The sequence below is a fragment of the Phaenicophaeus curvirostris genome, chromosome 5 (assembly GCF_032191515.1).
Source record: "Phaenicophaeus curvirostris isolate KB17595 chromosome 5, BPBGC_Pcur_1.0, whole genome shotgun sequence".
Classification (NCBI taxonomy): Eukaryota; Metazoa; Chordata; class Aves; order Cuculiformes; family Cuculidae; genus Phaenicophaeus; species Phaenicophaeus curvirostris.
The window spans coordinates 30,904,215-30,924,169 of NC_091396.1; the positions used below are offsets into that span (position 1 = coordinate 30,904,215).

Sequence of the window (19,955 nt, forward strand, 5' to 3'; positions counted from 1 at the left end):
TTAAATTTTCTGAAAATGTCACGAGTTTGCATTAGATTATTTCAGGGCTTTATGGAACTTGGCTGAGTTTTGGTGCCTTCTCTCAGTAGCACCAATCTGCCTCCAGTTCTGCAGCATGATATGGTCCTGGGCTACTTTTTCTTTCATGTGAAGTGAAGTCGTTATGCTGCAAGTGAACATCACACATCTTAGGCTACACACTAAAATGCAGTTGATGTTTGCTGTTAGGAGAACATCACAGCAATAAGAAAAGCTAAATCAGAAATCTTCATGCAAGATGTGATATAGGGTTCCCTGCTAGCTCAGGATTGCCAGTTCAGGTGCATGCTAAGCCACTCATTTCTTTACAGCATATGCATCAACTGTGTGCTTGCAAAAACTCGGCAGTTTGTGGTTAGCTTTTCCTGTGAACAGTGAGAGAGCACTGAAGAGGGGGGTCTGAAGTCACATTCAGTGTCACCTGGGCTACTACTGTATTAAATAATGTAATGTGATGTGATAATGGAAACATTCTTAAAGATTGCTTCCCAGAACTGTTTTGGGATAGATCTCAGAATCTTGGCAACTCTCCAGCTGACAGGAAGCTTATTTGTCCTAAGCAGTGCCTGTAACCAAATGGCTCAGATTGCTTTGATGGAAGAGGCAATTCCCTCCGGGGATATGCCCTTGGCGTACTAGGCTGACCTAGTAGCTGGAGTAGGCGATGCTTTGGAAAGAGGAACCCTAAACGAAGTACAACTTTTTGCAAACCTCTGATGAATCATTAATGAATGGGAAACTGCTACAGTGGTCTCTTCGCCCCTCTTCACCGTGGGTAATAACGTCTCTGTCTTTCTGTTCCCCATCACTCTCCCTTTTCTCTTCTGCTCCAGTACTGGGAAGTTTTATTTTGTCAAGCAGGTGACAGAGATCGGGGTTGTTTTCACCTTTTAAAGTTCACCCCACTAGCTCAGAGAGATTGCCGTTTATACTTCTGTTAACACCTGATTGCCTCGCAAACATTACTTCCATTCTTCTGTTCATTAAGTTGTGAGTCGAGCCTGTTTTGCAGTCTGCTCTCTCGCACTGTTACGGCAACGAGTTTGACCGTCTTTGCTCGAGTTTCTTCTGGTTGTATAAATGCAAAGAAGGGAGAAGAGGGCTTGGTTTTGGTGGTTGTGGAGTTTTTTTTTTAAAGGGATAGAGGATGCCTGAAGACCTTTGAGAAAGAGAGGGTGAAGTATTAGACGAGGAAGCTCACAGTAACGTCAGGCGAGACGAAAACTTCTCGGATTTTGATTCCGCTCTCGCCGATGCCTCATTTTACCCCGGTGTAATTTAGCGAACTTCGGTAGATTTACTTCCGAGAGCGAGAGCGGGCTCAGCGCCCCTTCGATCGCTCGGGTCGCGCTCCGTAACTCATTTGCGAGCTCCTTTAATTAGCCGCAGGTAAGCGCAGCCTCGGCGGAGGACCTTGCCCTGGCCCCGCCGCGCTCCCGGGGGCTGCGGGGGCTCCGCGCGGCGACGGGCGAGCCGGGAGCGTTATGTAAGGGCGCCGGGGCCGCGGTGACTGACGGCGAGAGGGAAATTCCTAGGGGAGGGGGAGCAGCGTATCCCGGGGACCCGGAGAGGACGGCGGCTCCGGAGAGACGAGGAACGGCCCGGGTAGGGCGCTGCCGGGGAGCGCGTCCCCCCCGGCGCCCCCACGGGCGGGGCGAGCGACCCCCCGACTCCGCCCGTCCCGGCGCGGCGCGGGGAGCTTCGCCCCCGTCCCCTCCGCGGGCGCTGCCCCTTTAAGACCCGCTCTCCAGCGGTGCCACGGAGAGGGAGTGACCTCTGGGCTTTGACAGCTCCCTGAATAACCGGCAGAGCCGCGGCTCCGCCCGCGCCGCCCTATTGGCCGCGGGGCCGGCCCGGCGCGCCGCCATTGGCCGCCCGCTCCCCCTCAGCGAACCTTTAGAACTCCGAGACACAATATTCTGTTACATTGTAGCAAAATGGCGACTGTCATTCACAACCCCCTGAAAGCGTAAGTAGGAATCAAAAATGTACATATTCCGCGTGGTTTAAATATGAAAAAAAGGCGCCTTTCCGGCGCCGGCTGCCAGCGCGAGCCGGGTGTCCGCAGCCTCCCGGCGGGTCCCTCCTCCCGCCCTCCTTCAGCCCCGCCGCCGCGCTCGCTTTTTGTGCAACGCGTCCCCGCGCCTCGCGCCGAAATTAACGAGGGGAAGAAATCGGTTCGGTTAATTGCCGGGGGCGGGGCGCAGGAGGGGGAGCTGCCCGCGTCCCTCGGGGATGCGACCCCCGCGTCCCTCACGCCCCGCGCCGGGGGCAGCGGCGAGAGGGTCCGGGCGCCCCGGCGGCGGCTCCTGCGGAGCCGGGACGCGAGCGCGAACGGAGCGGCCCCTTCGCTCCCCCCGGAGCACGGGGTCGGGGTCGGTGCGGGGACAGGGAGGGGAAGAGCCGGCTCGGGTGGAATGAATGACTCGGGACTCGCCGGGCGCCGATCCGGGGGAAGGAAGTCCGGGAGATTTGTCGGTGCGTGTGACCGGCTTTCGCTTTGCGAAGTGCCTGAGAGAGTTGGTGGCGTTTCCACCTCGAGGGAGGGAGGGGGCAGGTGCGGCCGCTCCCAGGCTGGGAGCGGGGACAGAGGGAGATGCTGTTTGTATTCTGGATTACGTCCTTTATTTTCCTTGTGGTCCGCAGCGCATGCCGCTAATCCCTGAAGGCATTAGGGAGAGTGGGATTTGGCACCGTTCGCGCGGAGAGGAGCCGCCTTAACCTTTTTAAAGCGACTTCTCCGCTAACGGGGGCAGCGCTCTCGGTACCAGAACGCGGGGAAGCGCAGTACCTGCCGGTGACGCTCCCTTTGCACTTTCTGGCTGCGCTGAGTGGGTGCTTATACGTTTGAGTTTTCAGAAATGGAATTAGGGCTGCGAGGCTGGGTTGGTCGTGGTATGGTTTTGTTTTTTTTTCTTTATTTATTTTTTCTTTATTTTTTTCCCCCTGACTCGAGTCTCTCCGGCTGGAGTTGGAAAAACACTTGAAGGTTTTTTTCCAGGGATTCCTGCCGGTGTTTCTCTGTGCTTCGGAGGGAGAGGAAAGCCTCGAGCTGGGCAGGGGTGCTGACACGTTTATCACCTCCCCTGCTCTGTCCTGGCGGAAAACCTTTACTTTCGCTTACCCCGTCCTCCCAGTAGCACCTTGCAAAAAAACCCCGGGGAGACGGGAGCGCGGCTGTCGGGGCGGAGATCAGAGAAGTCCAAGTATCCTCGTGGGGGGGTGCTGTGGGGCTGAACACGCTCCGAAAACCACGGCCAGGAGCCGGCGCGGCCGCCGTTTGATGGCAGGTTCAGTACTTGCACAGGCGAGAGAGCAACTTCTCCCGGCGCCTCTCCCGGGCGCTGCTCGGGCTGCGCACCCAGGAGATCACGGAGCATCCCCCGGGAATCACGGAGCATCCCCCGGGATCACGGAGCTCCCCGAGACTACGGAGCGCCCCCGGGGATCTCGGAGCATCCCCGGGGACCACGGAGCATCCCTGGGGATCACGGAGCGCCCCGCGCGGGTCCGCACCTGCGCTGGGAAAAGCCACCTCCGCCCGTGCGGTTCGCCGGGAGCGAGGAAGGGCGGGCTGGGCGGGCTCGAGGGGCGGCGGGGGTGGCGCGGAGCTCTCGGGGGCTCTCGGGGAGCGGGCACGGTGGTGGGAGCCCCGCCGGAGGACGGGACCCCGCCCCCGCGCCTCGCACCTCCGTGGCGCCGCGGAGCTGCGGGGAGGGCGGATCCTGCCGAGAGGAGCCGGGGACTCCGATCCCGCTGCTGCCACCGTCGGGGAGGGCAGTATTAGGCCATTTATAATTAGCCGTCTTCTCCTCCCCTCGCCTCTGAGGGTGCGAGAGGAGGAAACAATAGACATCGAGTGCTGGGTTCGCTGCTTTCCGGGCGCCTTTCAAAGTACTAACGCGATGTGCGGGAAGCAGAATTGGTACTGGCTGCCTGACATCACCTGCGTTTTCTACGGACAACTTGCTTAATACAACGTTTTGTAATTCTCACTTATCCTTTAAAGTTGCTGATCGGGAAACAATACACGTGTAAATAAATTATGCATGGGATAAATTAGGACAAAAGCAGTAGGACACGTAATAGGGGAAGGGATGCAGTGCACAGTATTTTATTCTCATGTGTCCTTCCTGACAATGAAAGGGAGCCGAATGACATTTGCATTTCCTCTGCCTGCGTTTTGATTGTATCTCAAGCCCCACAAACGCCCCCTATAGAAACTGGCCACACAAAGGTTTTGCTCCGAGATGGGGGACAATGTAGAGACTGAGAAATCCCAGCCCAGGTATCAAGCAGCTTCCTGTGTGTGCTTGTGCATTTAAGAGTGTCCAGTGTTCAGTTTTTCTCTGGCACTTGGACACATATGTGGCCTTGTTCATGCTAGACTAGTCTCTTGGGACAATGTATTCCAGTGTACCTGAGCGTCTGTGGGAATACATTACAGTGTGTGGAGTCTCTTATTAATGGCTGACAACTCTTAACGCTCAGCTTGCCTCTTTCTCTGGCTAGCTACCCCCTCCCCTCCCCTCCCCTCCCCTCCCCTCCCCTCCCCTCCCCTCCCCTCCCCTCCCCTCCCCTCCCCTCCCCTCCCCTCCCCTCCCCTCCCCTCCCCTCCTCCTCCCTCCTCTCCTCGTTTCGATGGCACAGCAGTGGATTTGAAGGGGTAAATTTGTTGGGCTGTTTTGTTTTTTCCCCCCACTAGTCTGTCTACCCATCTCTACAGTTTTTCTTTCCATCTTCTTCCCCTTTGGATATCTCAATATGGAGACATTTGAACAGTGCAGTAGAAGAAACAAATGCAGTTAAAAGTATTCTGAATTACTCCAAATGTCAGTCAGAAATCTCAACGGACTTTGTAAACATTAATTAAACCTCTCAACACCCCAGTGAAGAAAGGATTATTGCCTTTGTTTTATGGATGGCTAAACTAGGACAAAGTGGTTCAGAAACTTTCTAATTCAAAGATCAAGTCTAGAATGCAGTTATTCAACTTCCAGACTTAGCATCTAGTCCCATTTCCTCCATCTCTGCCTTATTAGTCATGTGCATATGGTACTGTAATGCATTTAATGTAATTAAGACCTTGTAATTTACAAAGTCTTATCTAGAAACTCAACTGTTTCCCTCCCATCCCTTCTCTGTCTTTACCCCCACAGCTGACTTTTATTTCAGTTTTAATCATAGTCACTGGAACATAGGTCAGGCTATTGCCTTTTCTGTGTGTGAGATTGCCTCATGCTGTATAGCTCGCTGCCGAGATGCTCACTGGAACAGCTATTGCCTTCCAGTAGGTTGACCTTGGAGCAGCAGTTCTGGTTCTCTCCCTTTCTTTTGCTCAAGACAACCTCTGGGACAAAGAAAGCTAACTCAGGCTCAATTGCTAGGCTGGGCTGCTTGTTGGCTGACTATTGTCAGATGACTTTGACATGCTTGGGGACACTTATTCCCTGCCAGGTGTTTGGGGACCAGATCATCACAGACTTGTGTGCGCAGCGCTGGAGCTGTCCTTATAAATCCTACCAGGCCTGATCTGTCTCTGCGTTCCTGCTGCAAGCACACAGCAGCAGTCAGTTTTCCAGTTGCCGTACCTTCTCAGATAAAATTGCCTTGACAGCTAGTTCTGACCCCTGGGCTGCCAAATGGCCATCCTTGTGATGATGAATTCTGTGGCATGAGACAACTGTGAAGAAATACACTGTACTCACATCCCTGTTTCATGTCGGCAACAGACCAGTATGGGTCTTGGGTTCTTGTATGGCAAGAGTATTTAATTAGTGATAACTCTGGCTTGAATTGAAGCTGGGGATTCTTAACAGGAAGGTCCCATACCCCATTATGTGTTCCTGGAACAGTCCTGTGTCCTGATTAACGGCTGATGAAAAGTGCTTTTTTTTTTTTTAATTTATTGTTGTGTAAGCATCTGGTTGCTGATTTTTAATATTAAAGTGAACGTATAATGTGCAGTACTGCTTTCAGCAGGTGGAAGCAATAAAATAGACAGACAGGTTGTCAGCTCAGTGTTTACAGGTGATGTGGAGGTGATTTTAATGTGGCTTTGCAGAAGGGAATTCTCTTCTGCTTGACAAAACAGTGTTGTTGGACATATTAAATTGCATACCAACATATCTACAGCATTTCCAGTGTGGGTCTGATTTCACTTAAAAACGTAAATGAGCCCTAGTGTGGCACATTTTGAATGCAAACTATTGTCCACATAAAAAGTGTGTTTTCTGTATCTCAGCACCAGCTTTCAGTGAAAATAAGAGGTGTATGTTATTGTATTTACACAAGGAAACCCAAGCATAAAACCAAAGTCACTGAGGGGCAGAGAAGCAGAGTTAAGAAGATCTAAGGATGCAGTGGTTTGAATATGAAAGAGTCTGATAAATGGTATGTGACTAGTTACAATGTCATGTCTGGTTCCATGAGTTGCTTGTACATGATTAGTTGCTGCAGTACTTTTGTAATTTTTTTTTTGATGTTCCAGCCTTTCAGTCTGTCCAATTGTGTGTGTGGATGGAGGTTGCATCACAAAGTTGTTGCTGAAGAAAAAAGCTTTTAAGCACATTATTTGTGGTGTGTGAAGACTATTGACTGTGTGGGTTGTGCTACAGAGGCCCAAAGGTACGATTTTTTGGAGGGTGTAATAATTTCAAGTCAAACACATGTCCAATGGGTTGGGTGCATAATGCCTATTAGATTGGATTCACAGGGTTTGAGTGGGAATAGTTTGCCCAGACCATGCAGAAATCCAGTACACAAAGCAAAATGGGGGTCTGTCTCCAGTCTGAGTCATAGTGAAGGTAATGTGCCTCATCCTTTATGTAGCCTAATGAAAATTGATTTCTTCCTCTGCTTTCCTAAAGCTGCAAGAGTGGTATTTGGAGTTTGCTTTCAAGAGCAGCCTTTTTCTGTCTTGTATATCTGTCTTCTGCAGTGTATGATGGTTGGCTGTACCTCTGCTGTCCATTCCAATGTCTCCATTGGCTGCGAATAAACCATCTTTTAGGACTATTATTTGCAGAGTCTGGTGTTTCCTCACTCTGGCTTGTCTTTCATGTCAGAGCTGAATTTCTTTGCTTGGTAGATCAATTTTACAATCTTGGTATTTATTCTGAGCTCATCACTATGTTGTCTGTATGTGATGTTGCCTTGAGCAAGAGCCATCCCTGTACTGTTTATCCCTAAGGACTTGTAGGAGTGGAATGAATCTGGTTCTCGAGTTGACGTTTTTCTCCCCTGGACAGACTGACCTCTGATCTGAGGATTCCCTGGCTGAGAATGCAGAGAAGCAGCTCCAAGGCAACATTGCTTAAGGCCTGTTCCCAGGGCTTCATTAGTACTGTACAGCTTTTCTGGCTTTGCCTGGCAATTTTGACCAGGATGCAGGGTGTGCTAATCACTTCCTTAGTGTAGATCCCAGTTTTAGCACTGGTTTGTTTCTGTTAAGGAAAGTTATCAACACAATCTAAAAGAAAGCATACTTTTAAAATCCTTCTTTTTCTTAACATTTTTTTTTTCAGCTTGAAGTGCTTCTTTCTTGCCTTTAAAAACTTTTCTACAATTTGTGGAACAAACCCAAACACGCTGGACTAGTGCGTGAGAAACAGAAAGTGGTTTTCTTTTCTTATTTCAAAAGAAAGAGCAGAACTGCCCAGTATAATTTCACTGTCTAAACTGAGTGGCACGTAACACAAATATTGTGAGTGCTTGAATACTGAATGTTCAAAATTCTTACTTATCTTTAATAGCCTAAATTATTAGAAGTCTGATACTTTTTCTTTTTTCATTGTTATGTATGGTTTATTTCCCAGCAGAGCATATTTTAACCACTGATTCCCAGCAGGTGTCTCAAACAAGAATAATACAGTGTCTCAGCGGCTGCTGGTGAATATCCTTATCGCCCCTCCATCCCCTCTGGTATGGGAATTGCAGAATGTGTCAGCATGTGTCTCAGATTTCAGGTTATCCATGTGAGCTGGGTGCAGTCAGAAAGTTGCAATTCCAGCCACATGGAAGGTGTTACTGGGACCCCAGTGCTGTTTGAAGGGATACTTCACAGAGAGTCAGTGGAGCAGTGAGAGCAGGGCAGGGACGGATGGGTACCGATGAGTGTGCACTAGGTGGCTGTGATCAGCAGAGTGTGCTTGCCAAATCCTGAGTCATTAATTTCGCGTTCTGCTGAGCTGTAGCTGGAAGAAAGTCCCCTGCTCAGGTGTTGATGGGGACACTGGCTACATCAGTGTTATTCTTCTGATGAGAGAGTCTGGAAGTGATATTTAGTATTGCAGTCTCTTGTGACATAATTGATCCAGCCTAACTGAGGATCATCTCGCCATTCGTATAATACCATGAGTTGTATCAGTCTTCTGCACCTGAAAATGCTGTCTTTGCTTACAGATAAGTTTTATAAATTAATATGAAATGCCAACTGTAACATGCATATGAAATCTTAGTATGCGAAAGAAAGGAATCCCACACACCTTGTTTTTTCTCAGATTCTCCCTTGTCACACAAGATACAAGGCCTTGGTTAAGATATTGTGCTAAATTCTCTACAAATACATGGATTAATGCTTCCTGCCTTTTAGGTCTCAAAAATCTAAATAGGTTTGTTGGTGCAAAGAAAATCAGGTGCCGTGCAGTGAAATAAGGCCATGCCCCGAGCTGGTTAATTCCAGTCTGCCCTACTGCATCAGCTGGCAGGGCTGATTTGATCTGATCAGATGCGGGCATGCTACTTTTGCCAAAACACAAAGTACAGTGCTTATGCTGCTTTTATGCTTTGAGTTGGCTTCATGCGAGCCTCAGGAAGATAGATTATGCCTGTTGGAACAAAATTTCCTCTTGAAAACATTTTTGGTGCTTTTCATGTTTTGGAAGAGTAAGTGAACACCAGTTCAGTGCTTTGTGTCATGTGGCTGTGAAATTTTTGGTCTGGTTCTAGGAGCTTTTCAGTTTCTAGTGTTCCTGTGGATCTACAGTCTAATGCTAATAGTCACATAGCTGGGAGAAAACTTTAAATGGCTGGAGTTATAGCTCAGGTAGCTCACTAACCAGTGAACAGTGCTACAGGGAGACCTATAATGAAGACACAAATTTTGTATTATTTCTTCAAGGGAAAAGTAATGTCCGTATTTCCATTTCCTTCAAGAACAGTTCTGAAGTAAGTCTTCCATGGATTTGTGACTGTTGTCAGTGTTATTTCCTGAAAGACTGTATTTAGTCAGTGATGGGAACAAATATATTTTATGTTTATGATTGCTTTAAAACCTGTGCAATCTGGATAAGGGATAATGGAAACACTGCTTCAGAAAGCTGTCATACTGTTAAACTCCTTTGGTTTTGACCATGAATAAAAACTGCATCAAAATTGCATCATGTTTGAGGCTGCTGTCCTCCTGAGTGTCTAGATAAATCACTCGCCAGTGTCTCATATTGGAAATTATAACATGAATCCACTTGTGTCTACAAGCTACAATACTAAAGGGTGTTTTGAAGACTACGTTTATTGTGTATTTTCTATGGATTCTGTATCCTTGAAGTTTTCAGTTCATTAGCATGTACCTGTTGATGTGAAATAAGGAATAAATCAGGAGCACAGTTTTTATGCAGAGAGTAGTATCTTTTATAGCTGGAGTAGTGCAGGTTGAGGCATAGGAGATGTGATGAGTGAGAGTTGGTGGTGGGAAGACTCAGCAGTGAGCTCTTTCTCTGAAGGTGTGGTGAAACCCTCTCAATTGCAGCACTGTGATATTTCTGCTGCTTCATCATGTCTGATTGACCCTTTAATTTTTAGGAGGTGCTCCTCCAAGAAGTATGTGCCCCTCTGTTAATTTTGGTGATGCTAGTCCTCAGTGATCAAATGGCATGTGGGTGAAAGTGATGTTAATACCTCCCCAGGCAGAATGGGGCCCCGAAGACTTCTTGTTTCTCTCTCTTCTTCTGTGCTTATACAAATGAGTGGGGAACTTGGTCAAGTTAGCTGGCATTATGTTGAGAGCAAACAGTCATTCTGAATGTTGAAATCTAACCAAATATGTTGATGGGGTGAAATATGTGGAAAACTCTTCTCAGTTTCCTGTCACCAGATCTGATTTGTTTTTGTTGATAGTCTCAGCTAAATGTTTTATCTTCTCCCAGCTTTCCTCTCTTCTGCTTCCCCACCTCTTTCCCCCATTGACCTCTACAAGCACAGTCCTAGCTGTTAATTTATCAGCATAGGCTAGCTCAGCACTGTGTGGAGATGGCTTTTAATTAACTCTCTTCATTTTTTCCAACCTTCAGGGAGCAGCAACCCTTTAATGATTTTAATATTTTATCTGGATTTATATCCACCTTAGGTATTGTTTGTTGCTCTGCTTCCTCATGTGTTCTTCCTGAGACATTTCTCAAAATGAAAGGTTTGTTTCAGGCCCCTTATATAGGTTGAGGAGGAGAGTTTTTGATGGCTTCTGGACTTGGAGGATGAACTCTATATGATGTACCCTGGTGTTTTGGAGGAGGATGAGATGATGCATTTTGGTGCTATCTTGGGGAAAGACTCACTTCTACGTTCTGTCTCTGTGCACACGGAGAGACAGCTTTGTTTTTTGCTTGCAGTGTGGCAGGTCAGAGCCTACAGAATTAAATCTGACCCCTGACTCATTGTATAGCATAGATAAGTTATAACCTTATTTTCACAGTCAGGTATGACTCCTGTGCTAATCAGGCTGAGTAGAGGAGGCACTAATGTAATTACCTGTTGCTAAAATGTAGTTAACTTCTTATGCATGAATATAGGTCTAAAGGAGAGTCCCTCTTTATCTGCAAAAGGCTACCTTTGCCTACTCTGAGTAGCTCTACCAAGCTGTTGTGGTTTAACTCCAGCTGGCAACTAAGCACTACACAGCCGCTCACTCAATCCTCCCCCATTCGGATGGGAGAGAGAATTGGAAGGGGAAGAGTGAGGAAAATCCATGGGTTGAAATAAAGACGGTTTAGTAGGTAAAGCAAAAGCTATGCCCATAATCAAAGAAAACCAAGGAATTCAGTCACTACTTCCCATCAGCAGGCAGATGTTCAGCCTTTTCCAGGAAAGTGGGGCTCCATCATGCCAATGGTTATTTGGGTAGACAAATGCCATCAACTTGGAACATCACACTTCTTCTTCCCCTAGCTGTTGTTGCTGAGTATGGCATTGTATGCTATGGAATATTCCTTTGGTCAGTTGGAGTCAACCATCCCAGCTGTGTCCCTTCCCAGCTTCTTGTGCATCCCCAGCCTCCTCACTGGCAGGGCAGCGTGAGAAACAGAAAAGGCCTTGACTCTGTGTAAGCTCTGCTCAGCAACAACTAAAACATGCATGTGTTATCAACTGCTTTCAGCACAAATCCAAAACATAGCACCAAGCTAGCTGCCATGAAGAAAATTAACTCTATCATGGCCAAAACCAGCACACGAGTGAGATTTCTTCAGACTGAGCAGAAAGCAGCTATACAAAATTTCTTCCACCTGGATTTCAGGAGGTTCCAGCATGAAAGAATTAGGAAAAATATGTTACTTGCAATGTAAAGTATGTGCACTTGCATGCTAGAGCAGGAAAATGCTTTATAATCATGCTTAAAGTAAGCATCACCATCCCTTTTGTGGAATTATTTTCTCCATTCTTCTTATGGGAGGAATGGCATGCACTTACTGACTTGGTGATGGTCACACTAGTCACACTGTGACAGAATTGGAAGTTTAGAAGCCACATTGGTTTGGTTTTGTTGTTGAGTGTTAGACACTGTATGTTGAAAGTGAATGAGGACCCTTTGGCAGCACTTCTGTGGCTAGGATGAAAGTAAGGACACAGAGAAAGAGTGGGAAAGTGAGGTAAGAGTGTCTGCCTGGTCCTGGTGGAAGAAGTTCACAGGTAAATATTGCCAAACCATCCTTAATGACAGTGGTTTATGCCTAAAGCTGATAAAGGCACCGTTGGGGTGCAAAGATTTTACCCTGGAAATGAACCAAGAGGCAAGTAGTTTTGCATTTCAAAATACACATGCTGCACACCAGTTAGTTTGTTCAGTACAATTCATGCATTGAATTAAAAGTTATCAATGTGAGAACAGTTTTACTCAATTTATTTTACAAGACTACTTGTAAGTATAAGTGTATTTAAAGCCTCTTTGTTAAAATGGCAGAATAAATGAAGAAGTTCCCAGATCTAGTTCTCCCTTATTGAGGAAGGTGACTCTGAGACACTAGCTGAAAGGCACAGTCGTGGGTGCTGCTTCTCAAAATATTGGCAGCACTTCACTACATAATATCATCTATGTCATCTGTGGTTTGTCTTTCTTATCTTCATCTGCAGTCGCTTTACTTTAAAAGAGTAATTGTTTGGGTGTATTTTTTTCCATGTTGTTGCTGCGATTCCACAGTGACTGACACCTGGCATTCTCATCTGACCAGATTGCAAATGTATCCAGTTCAGGTATTTGTTCTGCCCGGTAGATTTGAAAGTAAATTCCCTCCTCCCATATTATTAACTTTCTAGTTTTGTTTCTGCAACTGACTTAACCACAAAGTCTTAGGGTTAGGAGAGGCTGTCTTTCCTGACACATCTTCCAAATTCCTCACTGCTAAACACAAACACACCAGGCAAAGTCAAAAGCTGACTGGCCCTCAAAGGGCAGTCTATTTACCAGGCTGCTGTTTCTAGCTACCTTCTCCTCCATGCACCCCTCAGAGGAGAAGAGGAGGAACAGATGAGGGGTAGGCACTCTGCCTTTGGGAAAGGCTCTGACCTGAAAATGGATTGCAATTCCAGCCGAATGGTTCCTTCCCTTGGTAACAGAATTGCACGCCTGGGCTCTGAGCTCTCTGCATTAATTCCATCTCTGCTAAACTTTCCCATCAATTAACCATGTCCATCTCCTGCTCTATCAGCCACATGTGCCTTTTCTGCCACAGCAGAGTTTTGGAACAGTGACTCCCTGCAGCCTTTGCTGCAGTGGTTTTCCTCCAGCAGCTTCCCTCAAGCATGGTTATCAATCAGGACCTGTCAGGTTTTTCCCTCTGGCACATCTATTTTCAGGGCTGTAGGACTTTGACCTTTTTGCTTTTGTCTTTATAAGTACTATTTTTTCCAATAGGAGCCAGGTCAAATGCTGAGTGTTAGGTCTTTACACTGATGCAAAAGCTGCATGAAAATTTCAGTCTTAGTGTGAGGAGATTCTGCTAAACCTGGATGTTTCTTTTGGTTTCTGTCATTTTGCCTCCCCTGGGTTTTAATTTTGCTTGTCAGTAAGGCTGCATTAAACTGGTCAGTGATTCTTGTGTAGCATTTCAGGCAGCATCTGTAGTACGGAGGTCTCCTCTAAGAAGCTGGCTAATGGGACTGGATGAAAGAGTAGTGAGTTCTTGGAGGCTGAAGTGCCTGGGAGATGCTCACCCTTGGGGTTTGATATAGACTGCCTTTGAAGGGAATTCTACACACACCTGTGGAAGAACTGTTTGGATGGTGGCACTAATTGTCTCTTGGCAAAGCACTTAAAGGGCCATGACAGTGGCTTGAACATGATTTTCTTGCATGTTGTCCTACAATCAAGGGTGAGGCTGGGCTAGAGTGGCTGTTAAAGTAAGAGGCTATGTATAGGATCCTGTCTTGAGCGTGTGTGTGAGCCTGGTCCTGTATCTAGTGGGTATGCACCTGTACCATAAAGGCTGCCATCCCAGTTGGCGCTAATTGGTTCCTATGTGGGTATTTTTGGATGAGAAGACAAAGACCAAATTGGCCACAGAGGCTCAATTAATGGAAGTGTATGTTTAAAAGAGGGTTTCTGGGTCTTATGTCCAGTCCCCTGGTACCATGTCAGATAATCCCTTTCATAAACTGAAAAGTCCTTGTCTTAAATCCCCACTTGGACTGTTTGTTCCCATTACTCCTCCTGGGAGGTTTCCAGAACCCACTGCTCTGACGGTTGGAAATAGCATTTTAATCCCTAGCCTAGCCCTACTTGTGAGCAGTTTATACCTATTTGTTCTGGTGCCAGCATGGAATTGTTAATTTAAATACCATTGCTCCCTCCATGTCTTCCTCTCCACTATCATGCTTTTGTATGACACTGTTATAAGCCCTCTCAGTCTTTGTTTTGATATACTAAACTGTCTGTGCTATCTTTTCCTTTCCTTTGATGACTGGAGTATTTATTGTCTTTGCCTTCTCTGCTCCAGCTTGGATTACTCATATTCAGCTCTGAGTGTGAGTAGACAGAACTGTACTCTGTTCCAAGTGTGATTTTGCCCTATATGATAACTCTATGTTTTACCTTCTCTGGGATCACCTTGCTTTTGCATTTGTTTGCGGTGTATTGTGTGGTTCATGTCCTGTGGTACACTGACACTGTTATATTTCTTTTCCTGTCCTTTCAGCTGTTGTAGTTATATTCTGCTGTATTTCACTTCTCTCATGCTTTTAAGGAGCAAGTTTGAAACACTCAGGAACAAGTTTGAAGCACTTTGTGATAGTGATGGACATTGTACAATTTTGTACCTATTCTTGAACTGTAGAAGACTTAGGCCATGTTGATCTTGGGCAAGCAAGCAGCAGAAATTCTGCTTAATATTAAGTTGTTTTACTTAATTAGATCATGCCTAAATGTGGCTTTTAAAAGTTCACCAATGTAAAGCAGTGCTGCATGTTTCACCAGAGCTGTAACCATTAAGTAAAAATTGAGATGAGCAGCATAAAGTTGATTTTTTCTTAACTGACCTTGTTCCATTTTGCTCTGATGTTATAGGTCTTATTCAGAGGAAACTGATTGTATGCATAATAGACATGTATTTGTGTGCATGTATAATATAGGAAAGAAAGAATGTATTTACAGATGGTGTTTAGGACAACATGGTATATTTTATTAATCAATGTCTTGGCCTCTTAAACATTTCCATATCCGCCTTACTGATTAATACCAGCATATAATTAAACTCTTTCCCACTGGTCAGTTTCCAAAGTTATGTAAACAGGAAAAAATTATACATATATGCTTTTTTTTTGTTTTTCTTAACTAGAAGGCTCTGGGAACTTTTAACATGTTACAGCTCTCTCTGGATCAATGAATATCCCAGCAATCCCTTGCATAAGTGACCTAAAATCATGTGATCAAACCTCTTCTCCCCTCCCCATCCCTAGAGAGATATTTGTAATTAGATAAAATGAGGACAGAATATGCATAAGTATCTGTTATGCTGGGATTCCTGCCCAGAAAGTAAACTCATGGCCTGAGCTGGCCATAGTCTTTTGCAACCTGTGTACTATTGACAAGGCTATGGCTTGAGATGTTGGGAGTTCAGGAGCAGTTTTTTGCTGCTGTCTTATGGTAACATTTCTAAATTGACTGTTTTCCAGAACAAGTAGAATTACACAGCCTATATTTTACTCGTCATTCATTGTCAGGGACATTTTGCTTGTATGAGAGGGCCTGATTCTTAAGTCTCATGCCTAATGCAGTGGAAATGAGTGTAAATTACTGCTTCTGCGATTTGGAAGTCATTTCACTTTGTGCAGGTGTAAATGACCACGTGAAGTGCAAGATAGTGGAGAACTTGTAGTAGAGTTGTTGTTCGGCTTTTTTGTTTTCATTTCATCTGGCAATTACTGCTTATCTCTGGTTCATCAGAAGAAGATATATTGGGGTTCTGTGGGCAAATTCAGCACTCTCCATAAGTAGCTCCTTTGAAGTCTGTGTGACAGGTTGTGATATCACACAATGCAGCAGGACCAGATAGGTGGGACTTCAGAAATCTGGAAGCTGATTAGCTACTGTTGCTGTTTCCTTCTTTCTCCCAATGCATATGGTAGTTGTCAGCTCCCTCCTCATAAAATTATAATATTTTAGTCCTCTTCTAGATTTGTGGGTTTTGACTTGTGACTTGGCAAAACTGAAACACAAACCCTGGGCACTTATAAATCTGTCAATCTTCCTCAGATATCCCAGTAAAGTGATTGATGAAGATTTTCTTGGAACAAGTGGGCAGCCTATGTGGTAGTCTTCCTCTCTTGCTTTGCTTCAATGTCCTTGGGGTAAATGTCACTGAATGTAAGAGAAGCGTTCTGATAAAAGGATGGGCAAGGCTGTGTAAAAAGCATGCCCTCCTGCACATTTCCAAGGAAGGGTACTATCCAGCATTTCCATTACACTGCCCAATGTAGCTAAATCAGGAAGTAAGAGAACCAAAGCCATGCTGAAATGTGATTTTTTTTTCAAAGTTTTTTTTTTTTTAAATTATGTTCAGTTTGGCATCTTTCTGAGCTGAGAAAGTTGGGCTTGCTCTCCTTCTTCACTCACAGTAATTTGCAGAGTGGGAGATGTGGGATGAATCTCTGTTTTCTGTGCTTACAAGGCAGCGGGAGCTTCTATGACTGGGCTGGAATGTGTTGTTTCAACACACTGAATGTGAAATAACCCCTTTAGCTTAGTACAGACAGTGGTTTTTGTTTGTACTCAGTCAGTGTGATTTCACTGAAGTCCAAAAAGTTACGCCAGTGTGAGAGATAAACCAACTCTACATTATTTGAAGACAACTGTACTATCAGAGAAAATTCCTTTTATTCCCCTCCTTTAATTTTCAGAGTCTCCCTCCACCTCAGGTATTTAGTAGCTACTGATGCTTATAATTTGGCAGCAAACGTTGACATCAGCAGCCACCTATGAGATCCTTAGCAGAAGTCTATAGCTTAATGTGCAGGACAGGCAGTAGATGACTTCTTAGTAACAAGGATGAGTCTGAATGAAATCCTGAATCTCAGCACTTCTTGCAAGCTTCAAAGATTGAACCTGGATCTGAAGTTAAATGTCTTTAATGGACAGGATCCAAACACGTACATGCTTTGGCAGAGCTCAGATCCAAATTTTGTCTACCTAAAGAATCAAGGTTCTGTTTTTCTTTTCCTAGTGAGAAGCAAGTGAAGGGATAAGACAGAAAATATGACACATTGGCAAAATTGTTTTTCTGTGCTATGTTTTTCAAAGTTGTTTCCATGAGGTGTCAGAAGCTTTTAAAAATCACAGGGAGAGTGCACAGTTGTCAATGAGCCAGGACGGTTAGATGCTTTTAAATATTTGAGTTGTGTTATTCCTTCACCTTTCTTTCTCACAAACTTGTCTGGTAAAACTCCAGTCATGAAAACACTTGCCTGGGGAGGGGGATAAAATCCTTTTCAGCTAATATTGATGGTGACATTTTAATCACATCATAGCAACACTGTTAGCAATCGTTTAGGCTTGGCATTGAACATATACACAACATTTGTTCTTTTATACAGTATTGGTATTACACAGTAAAAATAGCATAATTGCAAAACTCATTTGTTACCCTTGTGCCAAATTTGTTTTGCTGACAGTTGCTGTTTGAACTTTTAAAGCCATGTTTCATCCATATGTTAATACCAACTGTACCTTTAATTCTCTTTCCATTCAAACTGTCTACTTGTGCCCTACATCCTTGCATAGTAGTTACTTCCCAGTCTGAGATACCTGTAAAATCACTTCTGTGAGATAAACTGTGCTCATCCTGAGTAGTTCCATGCTTTGAGACAGCAGAGCAATCTCTGTAAAGAGTAAAGAGCAGCCACTGCCTTTAAATTTCCTGGCACATTCCTGCTCAAAAGTTTGTTTCAAAAGCTTCACTTTACGAACCGATTTCAGGATGGTGCTGTCTTTCTAGCAATGTTTTGGATGCTGTACATTTTCTGATTATTTGCTGACTGTGAGGATGCTTCTTATATAATTTCTCAGGTTAGTTTAATAGGAGGATTTTTGATTTTAAAGAAGAAAGAAACAAAATCAAGAGGGCAAAACCAAGACCCAGAGCATTCATACATGAACACCACAAGTAGAGTTACATAGTAACACGTGGGCAGCAAGCATGCAAGTCTCCACTGGACCACACTTAAACTAGTTTTGGATTAACAAAGTCAGAAACCGTGGCAAACAGGGAAGGGGAAAACCTCTACCCAAGTGAAATGGTGCTCCCTTGGGTAGTTACTAGCTGGGAACAGGCTGACATAGAGATAGACCTCCTGCTGCATCCTCCCAGAATGTTAGAATTCAGCTGGAGAAGGCACAAGTAGATTTTATTTTAAAACCTTTTGAATTCTTTCTTGTTCCTACTGTTACAGCTAAACCACACTTCAGTTTAGGAAGGTTGTTGTTTTCTGTATTTACTTCTTAATAGTTTCTCAGGTGGGGAATTTGAAATGTGTAGGAAAGAATCAATAGGCAAGAGTTTGTGTGTAGACTAGAACCTGATCCCAGAGAGGGCAATCAGTAGGCTTTCACACTGGGGAGGGCATTGCAGGGGGTACACTTGGAGAGATCAGAGAGTAGCCAAAAGTGCTGTTGGTCACTAAGAAATACCATTTACCTGCAGTGGCTTTGTTTTCTGACAGTCCTGCTCAGAGTTTTGCTCAATGTTTCCTTTTATGTATTTCTAAATAGATAAAATATGACAGTGAACTTGATTGGCATGGCTGATAATAGACCTAATTCTTATCTGTTCCTAGATACCACTAAAGACTCTCTGGGTTGGTTTACATTTGCTTAGTGGAGACTGAAGGGTGATGAAAATTACTTCATAATAAAATTGTACCTACACAGCAGGGGACTGCTTGTGTGAGACATTTTTTTTTCCTTTGAGTAGGCAGCACATTTATATTACAATAATTCTTACAAAATCACTCTTCAGCACGCCTGTGTAGGGTATCAACTACTCTAATTGCACCGGTGCTCTCAGGGACTGCAGATACCTGCTCTCTAAAGAGACTTGCGGCTTCCTGGCAGTGCAGACAGAGCTGCATTATGTCTCTCCAATGATGAAAGACTGAGGCCAGTGCTATTCCACCTATGGGGAAGGAAGAAGTAGGAAGAGTTGGAATGTAGATATATGGGGGAGGATGAGGCTTGCTTCTCCTCTTCCTGCCAAGAGGGTAGGAGAGATGGGAATGGCACCTGCAGCTGGGGAGCAGAGCTTCCAGCCAGTGGCAGCCACTGCCACTCAACAGCCACCACAACACTTAGCCTGGTTTCCAAATGGCTTTTATAATCTTCTTCTCTAGAAGCTTTTAAAGAAAGTAAGCTGCCATGGCAAGTCTTCTGGAGGCACAGTTGGTTAAACCCCAGAAAATATAGGCTAGGAACAACTGGTCAATTCACTTTGGAGGCCCAGCAGGATCAGTAATTTGGCCTGTGCTGCTTGATATTTGTAAATGATCAGGAAAAGAAAGTATAGAGGGAGCTGGGAAACTTGCTGATAATACTGAGTGTATTATTATAACAGTAGTTATATGGGAAAAATACAAGTTTGCAGCGGTTAAAGATGGACCTCATGAAACTGAATGATTGACCTCATTAAAGTGGCTGTTTATGTTCAGTTTAGATGAATGTAAATTAAGGCATGTGGGAAAATGATCCAAAATTAATGTATACAGCAACAGGGACAGAACTTGTTACTGACACTAAAGAGAAAGGTTTTGGAGTTATAATATATCTACCAAAATATGAGCTTTGTGTTCAGTAACAGGGAAAGATAATAGTGAGAAAATAAGAAGAAGAGAGAGAGAAAGGAAGAGACACAGGCTGAGTGTTAGGAATTACTATGAAAGTAAGGAAAACAAAACTAATGTCATTACTATGGCACTGTATAAATCCAAGGTTTGCTGCATGTTGAATACTGTGAACAGTTTGGTCTCCTTGTCTTGACAAGAATACAATAAGCTTGAAGATGTACTGAGAAGAAAACAAGGATGATTTAAAGGAACAACTTCTGTATAACAAATTGCTAAATTGATTTGCATTTTCGTGTTTGTAAGAAGTTTTCTGACTCTCTCTATATGAGAGAGGTTCATGAGATAGGAGCATCAGGGAAGGGGCAAATAGAGGATCATTCTCT

The 19,955-nt window shown here is 44.8% G+C and overlaps 1 protein-coding gene across 7 annotated transcripts in view; it reads left to right on the plus strand.

The window, feature by feature from the left end:
• The first annotated feature begins 1,914 nt into the window (after positions 1-1,914).
• Positions 1,915-19,955, plus strand: part of DPF3 (double PHD fingers 3) — a 165,174-nt gene continuing 147,133 nt past the window's right edge. For all 7 annotated transcript variants that reach the window (XR_011337535.1, XM_069858299.1, XM_069858300.1 and 4 more), the window contains exon 1: positions 1,915-2,008. Coding sequence is in view for 6 of the 7 variants with exons in the window: in XM_069858299.1 (XP_069714400.1) it covers positions 1,977-2,008 (32 nt within the window). In the remaining variant the exon portion in view is untranslated. The remainder of the gene's footprint in view (positions 2,009-19,955) is intronic.